At 45.7% G+C, this 17,215-nt stretch overlaps 1 protein-coding gene across 1 annotated transcript; it reads right to left on the reverse strand.

Moving 5' to 3' along the window:
* Positions 1 to 1,192: 1,192 nt before the first annotated feature.
* Slfn14 (schlafen family member 14) lies at positions 1,193 to 12,004 on the reverse strand. The gene is given in 6 exon segments (XM_051158141.1): positions 1,193 to 2,273; positions 4,528 to 4,973; positions 4,976 to 5,244; positions 6,290 to 6,421; positions 8,600 to 9,660; positions 11,890 to 12,004. Coding segments are annotated over 5 exon segments (2,694 nt in total). The 5' UTR covers positions 9,627 to 9,660; positions 11,890 to 12,004; the 3' UTR covers positions 1,193 to 1,453.
* Positions 12,005 to 17,215: the final 5,211 nt, after the last annotated feature.

Genomic DNA, 17,215 nt, shown 5'->3' on the forward strand with positions numbered 1-17,215 from the left:
CACACCACAAGCAACTCTTTCTTTTTAGTTTATTTTATTTTTTTGGCTTTTGGTTTTTTGAGACAGGATTTCTCTGTGTAACCCCGGTTGTCCTGGCCTCTCTTTGTAGACCAGGCTGGCCTTGAACTCAGAGAGCCACCTGCCTCTGCCTCCCAGGGTGCTGGGATTATAGGCGCACGCCCGGCATCACAAGCAACTCTTTATCTTGATTATTTTATTACATTAATTGTATTATCTATACCATTAAGGCAATGTAACAATGCAAGGAGAGGGAGAGGAAGAGATGAGAAAAGAAGAAGGAGGGAGGGAGAGAGAGAGAGAGAGAGGGAGAGAGGGAGAGAGAGAGAGAGAGGAGGAGGAGAGAGAGAGGAAGAGGAGAGAGAGAGAGAGGAGAGAGAGAGAGAGAGAGAGAGAGAGAGAGAGGGAGAACTTGGTGCGGCTGTGGCTGGTTGCCAGGGATTTTTCTGTTCAGTCCTCACCTAGGACAGGCTGCCCCTATAGGTGCTCTAACTATAAGGGCTCTGCTCGCATCTGTGTTCTTGATGAATGTACAAATTAGCAAGACATCCCTAGTCCACTGGCGAATACAGTTCACACTGTAACGTAATACAGTGGCATTTTCACTCATGTCTTTGTCTTCTGTGACCTCAGTTAGCAGAAAGTCAACCCCAAGAGACTCAACTTAGACTTGGTGAAAAAAAACAAAACCAAGTCTGGCCCTGTAAAGCTTGAGCCCCACAGCCATCATGAGATGCTTAGCTCAGGTGCTGCCTTCAAGACACCCAGTCCAGGCTGGACAGTGGTGGTGCGTATCTTTAATCCCAGCACTAAGGGAGGCAGAGGCAAGTAGATCTCTGAGTTCGAGTCCAGCCTGGTCTAGAGAATGAGTTCTGGGACAGCCAAGGGTACACAGAGAAACTTTGTTTAAAAAAAAAAAAGAAAAGAAAAGAAAGAAAGAAACAAAACAAAACAAAAATATACCCAGTCCAAGTAATTGGTCTAAAGGATAGCCTACCATCACTCCCAAAATAGCTAGAAACTCTGGGAGATGGAGGCATGATCAAGGATGGCGTCAGGAGAGAAAGCAGGCACCACAGAGAGCCTTGGAAACAGATTCCATCCAGAGGCTGCAGGAACTCCCCGAAGCAGAGAATTTCGTAAAATTTTGCTTTCTATTTTAGAATCTTTGGTTAAGAGAATGAAAGCTGACTTGGGTCATGAAGCTCAGAGGCAGAAGACCGATCACACTTACATTGTTACAATCCAGGAAAGAGAAGTGGACCAAGGAGTGAGCATGGCCACTGCTAATAATAGAGTCACTCATCCCAGAAAATATGGTTCCGGGCCATAATGATGTACCTTCATTTCTTCACTTGTAATATTAAAATGGAGCTACCACCCATCTGGAAGGAGAGGGTGCTCTTGTTGGCTTCCTGTGTCATTTACAGTAGTTTCAGAAGGCTGTCCTTCCGTACAGCAAGTAGAGGTGTTTAATGGCTCTCGAGGCAAAGCAGAGTTTATGAATCCCCTCTGACTGCACAGACTCAGGACTAAGCCCAAACACGATATTCCTTGCCATGCCTGAAAACTGCTGGACGCTGTCTAAAATGATGCTGTCGCTACACAGATCAGCAACGCTGCTGAAAGCGACCTCCGCTGCCCCACGCGCCATGGCTCTTAGCAACACATCGTTATACCGTCTTCTGTCTTCCGCTCTCCTGTACAGAATTGCTACGTCTTTGGGCAGATAGCCATCGTGGAAGAGGCTGTGGCATTTTTCTGCCACGTAGTTGGCGATTTGTTCTGGTGTCAGGTTATCCCTGATCTCACACACGCCTGGCAGAGCCTGGGCACGCACTGCCTCCTCACAGGGAGCCTCCCGGAGCATTGCCAGTGTGTCTGGAGAAACACTGGAGGGAGGGTTTTCTTGGATCCTCCTCATTTCTTCTCTCATGACCTTTGCAATTTCCACAGCACAGTGGATCTCGTTGCTGATCATTTTCCGAGGAAACTGCGCAGAAGGAGCAGGAAGGCCACCACCGTCCGCATGGCGGATCTGGAAAGGATCCAGAAAGAGCCAGAGGATCCCATGGTGAAGGTGTTCCCTTGCAGCCCCCTTGGCTTTTGGATGGGTGATGCTCTTGGCCTTCCCGTACCAGTCACCGGGATGACTGCAGAAACTCTCAGTCTCATCCATCACGATGTGTTTAATCTTTGGGAACTCGTCTCTCATGAAGGTCCTCCGGGTCACAGCTTGGCAGGCGGCTTGCTGCCTGCAACCGGGAAGGAGAAGACGGGGTGTCAGGCAGAGAAACGAAAATAACAGGAGGCTTTCCTGCTCTCTGGATTGGAAATGGAAACTAATTAGTTCTCCTTCACAGACTGATTCCCTAAAAGAGGCAGTGCGACAAGACCACTCTGCTTCCAATTAACGTGTGTACCTTGGGGATTGTTTAGTTAAATCTTCACGTGGAATCTTACTACAAAGTAGTTAGACAGTCCAGTGGTTTGCACCTATAATCCCACCACTCAGGAGGCAGGGGATCCTGAGTCCAAGGCCAGCCTGGGCTACATAATGACCATAGGTCAATCAACCTGGTCTACAGAGCAATGCTTGATCTTAAAAAAAATATATATATATATATATATATATATATATATATATATATTTTTTTTTTGGTTATTTCTACCGGTCCAGTTGTGATGCTTGGCAGGGCAAGACACGATCATTACGGTTAAAGGAAATCTCCAAACTAACTCATGCCCGTTCCTACTTAGTTAACGTGCCCTTTTAGACCTAGGGAGCAGCCTCCTACAGGCACATCATAGTGTACGCATATAGAAGAGCTGCAGTCACGGAGCACTGCAGCATGCATACGTGCTACACAAACGTGCTTACCGAGTTTGGTTGCTTCTTGTCTTCTCTAAGTTGGATTACGCTAAGAGGGCCCATTCACTCAGATTTCATACATACAGATCCTGGGGCTTTGTTTACCCTCTGTGCTTTGGCTCATAACGGCTCATTCCCTTCTGGGTTGCTCTGTGCGGCTCTTGAGGAAAAGCACCGACTTCTAGCTGCCTCCATACCTTCCTCACAGTAGGCGTTTGGTGGGTATTTGGGGTTGTGGTTTTAACTGGGATAGCTTTGAACTTTAGCCACAGAGTTTAAGAATGTCCATGGTCCCTTGAGCACGGTTTCCTCCATAACCTAGCATCTGTATCCATTCCAATATTATCAATATGTCCTCACTCTGGCTCTAGTCTAGTGAAAACCGGATGCCTTTGGCCTTGCTGTGCCCTTTGCCTAGTAGGCACCCTCCTCCATTTACTTCTCCTTTAAAAAATTTTTTTATTAATTTATTCATATTACATATTTCTTTTTGTTTGTTTGATTGCTTTTTTGTTTGTTTGTTTGTTTTTTGTTTTTTGTTTTTCGAGACAGGGTTTCTCTGTGTAGCCTTGGCTGTCCCAGACTTGCTTTGTAGGCCAGGCTGGTCTCGAACTCACAGTGATCCGCCTGCCTCTGCCTCCCGAGTGCTGGGATTAAAGGTGTATGCCACCATGCCCGGCTCTCAATTGCTTTTGGTATAGGGTCTCGCTGTCTAGTCTGGGCTGGCCTCAAGCTCTCAGGCCCCTTGTTTCAGTTTCCAGAGAGCTGGAATTTCCGGCATTCCCTCTTATACCTGGCTTCCTAATGACTCAGTAGTCAAGAGTCTCTGTCGCTGCAGAGTACGTACTCACCAACCTCCAGCTATGTGAGGCAGCTCTTTAGTATAATATCAATAATATGGTACTTGCACTGTTTATTTTGTAAAGTTTTCAGTTTTTTCCTCTGATGTTATATTTAACAGTATCTAACATAAATGTTCCTCGATCAGATTTTTTGAATAATTAAAACCAAAAGAAAAATATGAATTTTCCCTCCTTGCTAAATTGTACTTTTTTTTTTTTTTTTACTACACTAGAGGTTTTAGTGTAATTACATTTGCACACTTTCTAAAATTACTTGTGCAGAACAACTCAAATGTATGGATATTTTATAAAGAAAAGTCAAATTGTATTTAAATTAATTCCTACTAGAGGCAGAGGCTAACTGTATAACCAGTCCACTAATTATCCAGCAGAAAGTTAATTAAAGCAAGACAGGCTCAGCTCTATTTCCCTTAGATCTAAGGCCACAGACTGTGGGAAAATGTTTCTACGTCTATATAGAGTCACAGCTGGGCATGGGAGTGAATCCTATAGTTTCAATACGCAGGAAGCTGAGGCAGGAGGAGCTTAAGGCCATCCTGATCTGAGGAGAAAGACTGTCTCAAAAAACAAATGTCAAGCATCCTTGGCTTGTTTGGGATTGGACATGATAAACTACCCATTTTATAGTTCAACCTCGTCTGTGGTTAACGGAAGTCCGTGCTAATTTCCACAATGAAAAAGCATTGTAGAAGCTTAAACTCAAAGCACACATTACTTATTTCATTCTGTTGAAACTTTTTTTTTTTTTTAAGTTTAGATGGTAAAAATCCTCACATCACAAAATTCCTTAAGGAGTCATTTTCACAAACATAGAGGATCTCCTTTGCTTTGCAGCGGAACACATCCTTAATCTTCTCCGTGATCTTTATGGCAAGAGCTGTCTTCCTGGCTCCTGGAAAGCAGTGGATGAACAGTTCGCGGGTCTCCTGGAGGTCCCTGGACAGTGAGTCGCCAAGCTCTTCTACACGCTGCTTGAAAAACTCGCAGCCCAGCCGGTCACTCAGCACCGACCTGGAGCACAGTGAGACGACCACGAGGGCCTGCAGCAAAGCCTCCACTTCAGTTCTGCTGGACAGCGTGTAGGATCGGGGGTAGTACACAGAGGACTGATGAGGTGTGGACGCCCGGCTGGTCAGGTGTATCTGCCTCGGGATGACGCATACTTTCCCTGTATAGCCCCCGATAGTTTGCAGCTGCTGTTTTAAGCGGAGGGCGGTGTTTTTTGAGTATAGTCAGATCTTCCGTTCCCCTCAGGGTCTGTTAAGACGGTACAGAGTACCAGAGGGCTGTTAACCACTACCAGGAGAGCGTCACACAGGACGTTCTGCTCTTTCGTTAAACCAATATCAGCAGCCCAGCTTCTAGAAAGTATCACAATCCCGAGAGAACCAGGATGTGTCTGTGCCTTCAGTAACTCCTCCAGTCCGTCATGGTCTGAGAACAGCTTCTTACAGAGGGATTCTGGCTGAAACTGTAGGTTTTCCTGTGTCTCTGAAAGTCGAAGGGATACAGGTTACCAAAACTTGAAAAAGCACACAGGGCTGCTCTTGCAACCTGGTAGAAAAGGACGACTCTACGCCATGTTTTTCCTGTTGCAAAGAGAACATCCCCTACCCAGGCTGTGATGGGAGGTGCTCAAGCCTGGCTACTCTAGGCTTGAGTTTGTAATTGTGTGGTGTGTAATTGGAAGACTATTATGTCTGCTCAGTCTTACATACGGCACTCTTTCTCTTTTTAAATACAGTATTCTGCCCACACATGTGCCTGCCCATCACAAGAAGGCACCAGATCTCATTACAGGTGGCTGTGAGCCACCATGTGGTTGCTGGGAATTGAACTCAGGACCTTTGCGAGAGCAGACAGTGCTCTTAACCTCTGAGCCATCTCTCCAACCCTGACATTCTCTCCCACCCCACCCCTCCAGCCCCCACCCACCCCCACCCGAGACAGGATTTCTCTGGGTACCCTTGGCTGTCCTGGACTCACTATGTAGACCAGACTGGCCTCGAACTCACAGCGAGCCACCTGGCTCTGCCTCCCAACTACTGGGATTACAGGCGTGTGCCACCACTGCCCAGCCTACATATGACAGAAGGTTTGAAGAAAAAAAGGTTTGGGTTACTTGCTATCGATTCTTCCCAGCTTAATTCTTCTTTCAGTGCTGGGCACCATACTCAGGACCTCCCTGTGCCAGGCAAACAAGTCTACTTATGCTTTACTTCATAAAACCATCTCCCCAGCTGAAATGAACCTGGGCTGGGCAACATAATGAGATATTCTCTCTCTCTCTCTCTCTCTCTCTCTCTCTCTCTCTCTCTCTCTCTCTCTCTCCCTCCCTCCCTCCCTCCCTCCCTCTGGCTGTCCTGGACTAACTTTGTAGACCAGGCTGGCCTCGAACACACAGTGATCCACCTGCCTCTGCCTCCCGAGTGCTGGGATTGCAGACATGCTCCGCCATTACCACCTGGCTCGAGATCCTGTCTTAAAAATCAAAATCAAACCAAACCAAACCAAACAAAATCGCAGATAGCTGTACCTGGAAATAAATGACGCTGCAGAGTCTCCTTATGTTCCAGGACTTTTGTGAGATACGCTGGCCTTCTCAGTGCAGACGAAGCTGATGGCATCAGGTGAGCACTGTAATCTGTGGTGGGCAGGCTGGAAGGATCTAAACAAGGACACAGAAAGTGATTTCAGATAAAATGAAGAAAAAAAAAAAAAACAAGTGGAAGAACTCTGTGATTGTTCTTTCTACAGCAAACTGGTGTGTGGCCCTGCACTGCCTCACACAGCTGTGCCTGGGAAACTGCTCTGTGGGTCTCAAGTCTTTTACCTCCCTGGGTAATTCAACCCAAACAAAGGTCATTTCTCCTATCTCTCATGAAGGGAAGATCTCTCGGTTTCCTTCCAACTCCAAAATCCTGATGCCAGGTTAACTCTAAGAAGAAAGAGAAGGGCGGGGCAGTGGTGGGGCACGCCTTTAATCCCAGCGCTTGGAGGCAGAGGCAGGCGGATCTCTTTGAGTTGGAGGCCAGCCTGGTCTACAGAGTGAGTTCCTGCCAAGGCTGCACAAAGAAACTAAGGAGGAGGAGGAGGAAGAAGAAGAGGAGGAGGAGGAAGAGGGAAGCTCCTAGACTCGTGCTTTCAGCATATGTCACATGAAACACGGTTATTTTAAGCGCTAGGACAGTGAGAAAAAGCACAAGATTGCAGGGAAAACTAAACCAGGAGAGGTGGAGCGGAGAAAGCCCTGCCGGCTGTAAGCAGCCACGTGGCCACAGGGGGGCAGTATAGGCTGCGCGCGCTGATGGTCACGGTCGCTTTCAATCTCAATTCTGAGGAATTGAAAGGGGGAAGGATCTCACTGGGGAGAGGAGGAAATAAGTCAAACAAAAGACAAAGAAGCCAGGCGTGGTGGTGCACTCACGCCTGCAATCCCAGCATTCAGGGAGGCAGAGTGCAGTAGGACTGCTGTGAGTTCGAGGCCATCCTGGTCTACAAAGTGAGGCCTGGACTGCCAAGGCTACACAGAGAAACCCTGTCTCGAAAAAACAAAAAGAAAAGATAAAGGCTGACGCATGAAGTCTGTAATGACTGACTTCAGCGAGTCTGCGTTCAGTGACCTAAGGTGTATCATCAAAATGGGACCATCCGGGCTTGGGGGTGGGGCTGGAGAGATGTCTCAGGGGTTAAGAACACTGTCTGCTCTTCCAAAGGTCCTGAGTTCAATTCCTACCAGGGACTCAAAACCATCTATAATAGGATCTGGTGCCCTCTTCTAATGTACAGGTATATATGCAAGCAGAACGCTGTACATAATAAATCTTTTTTTTTTTTTTAAATCAATGTCATCTTGCAAGCAAGTCAGTGAGCTTATTGTGAGTCTTTATGGGTTGAATAGGCTTCACCAAGGCCGATTCCAAACAAGATGTAAGAGAGAGAAAATCACCATCCGTCTTCTCTCTCAGGGTGATCCCTTACCCCAGAGCATCTGCGTTTGCCTCATTCCTCCGTGTTGTGGTGCCTGGGGCCTGATAGTTTAAGATATTTGCTCCTAGACTTATTGAAATGGTTCATATTGCACAACACACACGCACACATACACACAGAGAGAGAGAGAGAGAGAGGAGACGAGGAGAGAGAGGAGAGGGAGTGAGATGGAGGAGTGAGTAGAGAGCGAGAGGAGGAGAGTGGGAGAGAGAGAGAGAGAGAGAGAGAGAGAGAGAGAGAGAGAGAGAGAGAGAGAGAGAGAGAGAGAGATTGATTCCCTGGAAACACTTGGTGGAGTGTCAAACTTAAATGGTGTTCTCTGAAGATTGTTTTTCCAGTAAAACTATTCTAGGTAGACAAAAAAAAAATCAGCCAAGTTTTGTCAATAGGTTTACAGGGCAGAAAAGGGACTTGCTAATTCATGTCTGTGGCTGTGACATAAGACAACTTGTCCCCAAAACACTGAGGTCCTTTTTTTTTTTTTTTTTTTTTTTTTTTTTCCCCGAGACAGGGTTTCTCTGTGTAGCCTTGACTGTCCTGGACTTGCTTTGTAGACCAGGCTGGCCTCGAACTCACAGCGATCCGCCTGCCTCTGCCACCCGAGTGCTGGGATTAAAGGCGTGCCCCACTACGCCCGGCTCACTGAGGTCCTTTTATTATTCTTTAATTTCAAAAGGATCAGATTCAGAGTCTTTGGAACTAAGCCTCTTAGAAAAAGAACATCACAGGAGAGCATTTGTAAATTAACGCTCATTTCTGTGTTTGTTTTAAGCTAAACTATATGACGGATTACCCTCGAAAGGAAAGAAGCTGGTTCTTGCCCTCAACCTCGACAATGCCTTCCTTCTCCTTTTACCTGGCTGAATGTCCAGCATCATGTGCACCCATTGCTGAGCCACCAGCCTTGTGACAATATTGCTCTTCATGATCCAGGAATCGGGGTCTCCTGCAAACACGACACAACAGAAGGGCTGTACTTGAACCACACAGACATAGCCATACAGGGCCTCTCTTTGGTAAACCTTCAAAATTTTGGTTGCGAAATTCACCTTGGGCTTTTCACGACAGAAGTGGTATATGGGCAGCTTTTCTATGCAGCTTTTAATTTCTATCTTTAGTGAGTCGGGGTTCACTTTTTCTTTCTTGCATCCAAACACTTCTTTGCTCTTATCGTCAACCCCGATAATTATGTATCCCCCCTGAGTGTTGGCAAATGCAGAAACGTAATGAACCAGTGTCTCTTTAATCCGAGGGACAATCTTTTTGGTGGTAAACCTTTTAAACTCGACGTGTGTTGACTCTGTGAAGTTAAGCTTCTCCTTATAATTGAGCTTATCTTTCTGAAAAAATTCCGAGGCACACATCTTAATATCTTCCTCTTCCTCAATGGATATGTTGGGGGTCCATTCATGAGAATGTAACCTGGGCGTGCCTTTTTGGGCTCTAGCCTCTTTCTCTCTGAGAAGCTCCAGGGCACTGCTGGCACTCAAGTTGATGGCAGAGGTCACATCTCTCCGGTATAAATTGGAGCGTAAGCTGCAAATCTTCAGTGGAAGGCTGGAGGCCTCTGGGCTCCAGGACTTGACAAAAATCAGTAGTTCCTGGTTCTGTTGTACATAGTCAAGGTGTCTCTGTGACCCTGATGGGAGGAGCTTTTGAAAGGAAGTTTCCAAGTCCTGCCCCAGCCCGTGGCACCGGTAACTATAGTTTTTGTCGCCGACCTCTGCTCTGATCACACCTCCTCCGGAGTTCAGCAGTGCACACACAGCCTGGATGACACTTGAGTTCTCGTGTCTCTTCAAACAACTGTTTGTCATCTTCTTCCTGTTCTCTTCTCCTAAGGTCACTTTGCCCAGGTTTACGGTGATCTCGGCATAGGGCATTTTCTGCACTCCCAACAATAGCAGAAGGGAGTTCCTAGAAATAACCAGATCGGGACAGGGATATTTCTGTGTTAGTGAGAAGTCCAGAGATGGCAATACTTTATTCAAGGCGATACATTATTTGAGGTACATTTTAGCCTTGGATATGATCTTTCAAAGGATGTTTAGTGGCATCGGGAACTGAACCTCCAGCCTTCCTCGTGCCAGGCAAACGCTCTTCCATCAAGTTACATCTCCTCACTTACCATTTTGTGGACGGGTCCTGCTGTCTCTGACTCCTGAGAATCTGGGATTACAAGCCTTTTCTACTGGTCCCAGCTTTGGAGTAGTCTTTGCTAATATTGTTTTCAACAATTTTGCCAAATAGACTTTTCAACAAGAATAGCCATAGATTAGAATGCGAACACAATCGTTTTCCATAGTGGAAGAAAAAGAAAATGCTGAAGATTTCAGCCCACTTCCACTTAAAGTGTGTGTGTGGGGGAGAGGCACTAACACTGAGTCCGGGTATAAGGGGGTGGGTTAGCACAGGAGCCAAGTGAGTGGCTACAGAATGCAGAAATAGAAGCTGACGTTGACAACTCTATTCAGAAGTCAAAGGGCGAAGAAAAGAAGACCGTGGAAAACAAAGGAAGTGGGATTTGGGGTTGTGTGAGGTAGGTCTTCCTATGAGAATAAACATCGAGCTGCACATGGTAGCACATGCCTATAATCCCAGTGCTGAGGAGGCTGAGGCAGGAGGATCAAGAATTTGAGGCCAGATGTATGTGGGCATGCCTGTACAATGAAGGCAAGAGTGTCAGCAGCTATGAGCCATCCGTGGCTACAGTAAGTTCAGTGCCAGTCTTGACAACATGAGACCCTGTCTCAGACTAGCAAGGACACAAAAATGACGCAATTCATAAAAATTGGTATTTCATATGCTACTTTACACAGTTGTTTATTATTATTATTATTAGTAGTAGTAGTAGTATTTTGGTTTTTTGAGACAGTGTTTCTCTGTGTAGCCTTGGCTGTCTTGGACATGCTTTGTAAACCCAGCTGGCCTCGAACTCACAGCAATGCACCTGCCTCTGCCTCCTGAGTGCTGGGATTAAAGGCGTGCATCACCACACCTGGCTTTTATGCAGTTTTAAAGAGATGATTCTACTCTCGAAAGGATGCCAGTTGATACCAAACGCAGACATTGCCTTAGCGTTTTACACATCTTCTAAACTCACAAGCAGTGTGAATTTGTCACAGGCAGTGTGATGCGAGGCAGACATTTTGCTTTCCTTTCTAGTTTTGTCTTGTGCTATAGAGCCTCTAAGACTTGGAAAACAGCCTGAGTCTTTGGGGTTTGGTTGCTTGCTTAATTGTGACCAATATCCATCTACACTGAAATTAGAGCTCTGAAGAAAACATTTCAGAAAGGCCTCCCTTAACTGCAACTCCTGCTAACTGCAGCAAAGAACATTTGCTTATTAACTAGAGCCAACTGTCTTCCTCTGCGAGAGAGTGCCCATGTGCTGTCTGCACACAGAGGTCCTGCAGAGGTGGTTTGTAGTCAGAGGACACAGCTGCATGCAGCTGGACCTACACCTGACCTGTCACCAGCTTCTTCTTGGCTCCTTGGGGAAAGTGTCCATTAATGTTCTATTTCATCAACAGGATCACTGTGTAGCCCTGGCTATCCTGGAACTAGCTCTGTAGACCAGGCTGGATTAGAGCTCACAGAGTTCCACCTGCCTCTGCCTCCCAAGTGCTGGTGGTGTGCCACCATCTCCTGGCTTAGAAGAGATTTCAGAGACCATCTTAACCCAAGTATCTTGCTGCCCCTTAAATCTCTTTGCAATATTGGTATTACCAAGAACTTCCCACCCAACTGCTTGGCTCTCTCCGGTGACTAACGATCTTCCACAGCTGGTCCATTCCATTTTCAGGAGCTCTGTTAGAAATGGCTTACTTGTTTTCAGTTTGCCTTCTTGGTAACCTTCATTTGTTGGCATCTATACCACAAATCTAAGTGACTTTGGACCAGCCCAATGTCTGGTCTCATGGTTCCCATGTCTCCTTGATGTTACTCTGATGTTTATAACTGCTACGGGATGATAGTGTTCTGAGGCCCTAGGTCCAACTGAGCATCTGTTTCCACAAGTGTGAGACTGTCTCACTCATCTTCTGTAACAAATTTCTCCTAGCTATTATATATATCCAACCTGTCATAGTCTCAGACTTGAACGGTGCCCAAAATAGTGATGAGATTAGAAAAACAATTCTTTACCTGGTGTTCTTGTTTCCTCCGGGTACGTCGGTTGCTCTTCTGGCTTTGGGTGGAATGTTTGTCTTCTCCTAAGGGCCCTGCTGCCCTGTGATAGCTGCCAGGGAGGAACAAGAACTCTGCCAGACTCTCTCAGCCTTCATAACATTGACCCGCTGAGGGAGGCTGATAAGGACTCAGGAAGAGTCTATGTCATGGCAGATTAGCAAACTAAGGTCTGGCCAGAAGGAGTGAATCAGGTCCCCAAAGTACGGAAATGTGGGGGTGGGGTGGGGATGGGGGAGGGGTTAAAGTGAGCATCCCAAGAGTTGAGTTTATATCTTCTAAAGGGATGAGCCTCACTTTTACACATAACATGAGTGCCGCTGTCCTGGCTACATGTGTTGGCAAAGCTCTGCACCCATTTTATTTTAATTTTTTCTTTTGGAACAGGGTCTCACTACACAGCCTTGGATGGCCAAGAACTTGCTATGTAGCCCAGCCTCAGCCTCTGTTTCCTGACTGCTGGAGTTAAAGGTGTGGTGATGTCTGGCTACACTGGTTTTAAATCGGGCTATTCTGTAATAGCCATTGTGAGCAATGACAGCTTGCTTCATTATCTTCCAAGTTTTTTGTTGTATTTTATTTATGTTTATCTTTTTCCTGTTGGTTTTTGAATTTTATTTTTTTAAAGTTTTCATGCAGGTGTAATGTTGAACATATTCCCTCCAAATTCCCTGGGCTCCCTTTTCTTGTTCCTCTCCCCTCCTGATAACTTCCCTTTTTGCCCTAGAAAGCTTTATTTCTACTTTCTTTTTTTTTTTTTTTTTTTTTTTTTTTTTTGGTTTTTCGAGACAGGGTTTCTCTGTGTAGCATTGGCTGTCCTGGACTTGCTTTGTAGACCAGGCTGGCCTCGAACTCACAGCAATCCGCCTGCCACTGCCTCCCAAGTGCTGGGATTAAAGGCATGCGCCACCACGCCCGGCTTATTTCTACTTTCATGTCATATGTACATACCTGATTTCATATATTTATATAAAACCCAAGGAGCAGGAATGAAAGAAAACATATACTATTTTTCTGAGACTGGTTTAGTTTGCTTAATATGATTATCTCCAATTGTATCCATCTTCCTGAAAATAATATGTTGTTTATGGACCAAAAATAATTCCACTGTATTTATACACTACATTTTCTTTTTAATTTTTAATTTTTTTTTTAAAGATTCATTTACTTATTATGTATACGGTCTTCTGCTGTTTGTACACCTGCACACCAGAAGGAGACACCAGATCTCATTACAGATGGCTGTGAGCCACCATGTGGTTGCTGGGAATTGAACTCAGGACCTTTGGAAGAGCAGACAGTGCTCTTAACCTCTGAGCTATCTCTCCGGCCCTCTTTTCAAGTTTTTAAATTAAAGTATAATTACGCCATTTCCCCCTTCCCCTTTGCCTTCCAGCCTTTCCCACATTACCTATCCCTTGCTCTCTCTCAAAGCCATGGTCTTTCTTTGTTGGCTTGTATAATACACACCATCCTAAGTATATACATTACAACCTGACCCGTCCATATGGTATGACTTATAGGTGCACAGACATACATGTAGGCAAAATACACATGTATAATCATAATAAATCTTTTTTAAAAATGAGTCTCTTAAAGTGTTCTAGATAGTGGTCTCTTTTGCTCTCCCCACTCTCTATCGAGGCAAGGGTAAAATCACTATGCTTAACAATGCCCAGAGTCCCATGAACAGAGAACTGTAGGAAGAAGAAAAAGAGCATCGCTTGCTGCACAGACAACCACAGGACTAACTCGCGGAGCCAAGAAGCCCCGGGGAAGCAGATCCCTCCATAACTTCAGCTCCACCTCCTGGCTTTCACCTCGCCCTCCCACTGGCTGCGCGCCAGCCCCGCCTTCCCGTTGCCCGCGTGACGCTCTGGCTGCCGCAGGATTGGCTCTCTGGCGCGCGCTGGACTGTGGGATACGGGCCGGCCGAGGTGGAGGGGAGAGGTCCTGGGAAGGCTGTGTGTCCCGGGCGCAGTGCCCCAGTGCCCCAGTGCCCGGTTCGTTTGTCCTCCGCCGGCCGGAGTTGCGTCCTGATTGTGCGGGTGCAAGACGGCGGAATGAGGTGTCCAGGCTGGGTGCCGATTCAAACCCCGACTCCGGCCTCAGTGCTCTTTCCCCGCCAAGGATGGCTTCAGTCTCCCCAAGTTAGTGGGCTTTGGACTTCATCTCTTTTTGCTTTGAGAATCTACTGTGTGCAAAGACCTCGCTGGCCTGCAAATGAATCTGTGCAGAGCGCCACGAGTTAAGAGGATAGGCGAATGACAGCTTGGAGACAGATGCCTGAAGATGTCCCTACCCACGTGACAAGTTAGAGGTAAGCTGGCATTATAAATTGCGCGGATGCCTTTCTAATCGAGGACCGTAGGGCTCAGTGTGGATGGCTACTCACTGAGGTCATTTGTTAAGCCCCTATGTTCCGGGCTGTTAACACTCTGCCTCGGTTCTTTTTTTTTTTTTTTTTTTTTTTTTTCGAGATAGGGTTTCTCTGTGTAGCCTTGGCCATCCTGGACTCACTTTGTAGACCAGGCTGGCCTTGAACTCACAGCGATCCGCCTGCCTCTGCCTCCCGAGTGCTGGGATTAAAGGCGTGCACCACCACGCCCGGCTCTGCCTCGGTTCTTTAGGAGCTCAGCGAGATGAGGCTGTGATGATGGCTGTGATGGAAGAGAACGCTGTGGAGGTTGAAGGAGACCGGCTAAGGTAGTTAAGGGCATTTACAGAAAGAGTAATATTAGAGTAGCTCCAAAAGTATATCCCAGCCCCCCAAAAATTCCCAGACTCTCTCCCATTGAGACAAGGGAGGGGAGAGAGCTTCAGGAGGAGTGTACAGAGGCAGAGAACTAGGAAAATGTACCCGGCTGGGCACGGCAGGAGCTTGGGTTCAGCTATCATGACTATCTGCATCCTTATGTGGAATTGGTTCCACAGACTTTGCTTCCGTAATTCAGAGAAAGGGCAGAACCTTCTTTTGAAAATTAATTGGGATAAGGCCTCGTGCAAAAAGTGGCAGTGTGGAAGGTCACAAACTGGAGAGGCAGAACTGAAGGGCAGGCAGGGGTGGTGGGCACAAGGTAAAATGGTAGATTTAAGAACTTAGAAATAGTTTGGGTTGAGTGGTCTGTAAGACTGTAAGATTCAGTAGGTTTTGCCGGGTGTGGTGGTGCACGCAGCACTCGGGAGGTAGAAGCAGGCGGATGGCTGTGAGTTCGAGGCCAGTCGGGTCTACAAAGTGAGTTTAGGACAGCCAAGGCTACACAGAGAAACCCTGTCTCGAAAAAAAACAAAACACAAACAAAAAAATATTTTAAAGATTCGTTAGGTTTTGTTATTAATTAGATAAGGATACATTGGGGCTATTTTGGATTTTGTTTTATTTTTTAAAGTATTTTCTTTTTAAAAAATTATTTATTTTTAATTTTATGTGCATTGGTGTTTTCCCTGCATGTATGTGTGAGGGTGTCAGATCTTGTAGTTACAGAGAGTTGTGAGCTGCCCCGTTGGTGCTGGGAATTGAACCTGGGTCCTCTGGAAAAGCAGTCACTGCTCTTAACCTCTGAGCCATTTCTCCAGCCCTTATTTTATTTTTAAAGATTAATTTATTTATTACACACACAGTGTTCTGCCTGCCTGTGTGTCTCCGGACCAGAAGAGGGTACCAGATTCATTATAGATGGTTGTGAGCCACCATGTGGTTGCTGGGAATTGAACTCAGGACCTCTGGAAGAGCAGCCAGTGCTCTTAACCTCTGAGCCATCTCTGCAGCCCCTTTATTTTGTTTTTAAGATGGTCTGTATAGCCCATGATGGTCTCAAAACTCAGGATCTTTGTGCCTTAGCCTCCCAAAGCAGTAGGATTCCAGGTGTGTATCCACCACTATACCTGGCTTAGATTTTATTTCCTAGGAGCAATTGGATGCTTGTCCTGGCTGAATCACATTTCCATTGGTTTAAGGTGTTTATGTGTCGGAGGGAGCCCAGGGAAACCAGAGGCAGGGGACCGACTGAATCGCATTGTTGTTAAACAGGTGAGCTGTAAAGTCAGTTATTGGTCCTCTGCAAGAGCAGCCAGTTCCATTCACTGCACGCCGATGGTTTCTCCTGTCAGTGTGACAGTTGAGAAGTTAGAGGTGGAAAGACATAACCCTGCCGTTCAGACCTCAGTTCCGTTACTGATTGCTGTACAGCTTTAGCAGATGCTTGCCTCTCGGAGTTTTGGACTGAAACTAGAAGATCGTGATAGAAAAGTTTTGTGTTGTATAGTTTTGTTTGTTCACTGTACTTTTTACCTGGCTCAAGTAGCCTCGTGTCTCCCTCTCAGGAGTAGCTGGGACTGCAAGCACACGTCACTCACCGTTGGATTCTATGTTAAATGATTTATAATTTGTAGAAAATCTTTTCTGTAACTACTACTTTAACTTAGGCTATATGTCTCTTAGCAGACATCTGTAAGCTTTTGTCAAAATAAATGGAGATTTGACTCATTAAATAACAACAAAAATATTTTCTAAAGCTTATTTTTTTTCCGGGCGTGGTGGCACACGCCTTTAATCCCAGCACCCGGGAGGCAGAGGTAGGCGGATCGCTGTGAGTTCGAGGCCAGCCTGGTCTACAAAGTGAGTCCAGGATGGCCAAGGCTACACAGACAAACCCTGTCTTGAAAACCAAAAAAAAAAAAAAAAAAAAAAAAAGGTATTTTAAAAAAATTTTTAAATATTTACTTATTATGTATATAGTGTTCTGCCTGCATGTACTGCATGCCAGAAAAGGGCACTAGATCTCATTGTGGATGGTTGTGAGCCACCATATGGTTGCTGGGAATTAAACTCATGACCTCTGGAAGAGCAGTCAGTGCTCTTAACCACTAAGCCATTTCTCCAGCCCCAACAAAAATATTTTATGAGACACAGTCTTGCTTTGTAGCTTTGAGGTTGTCCTGGAACTCACTATGTTGACCTCAAATTCAGAGATCCAACAGCCTCTGCTTACCAAGTGCTGAGATTAAAGGCATGTACTGGCATGCCTGGCTCTAAACTTTCTTTCTTTTTTTTTTTTTTTGTTTTTGTTTTTGAATGATGTTTCACTACCCTGTCTTGTGAAAACAAAAAGGCCCCCTACCCACAATCAAAACTTGTTTAAGTTTTTATTTTTGTATAGCAATTACCACATAGTATTTATTGAAAATTCAAAATTAAAACTTTGAAAAAGCAGATTTTCTTGGTCTGTAAGCCTAGATTTTTTTGGATATGAAAATAGGTAATTCAGGGAGGTGAAATGGGACG

This window comes from Acomys russatus, chromosome 16 (assembly GCF_903995435.1).
Source record: "Acomys russatus chromosome 16, mAcoRus1.1, whole genome shotgun sequence".
Lineage (NCBI taxonomy): Eukaryota > Metazoa > Chordata > Mammalia > Rodentia > Muridae > Acomys > Acomys russatus.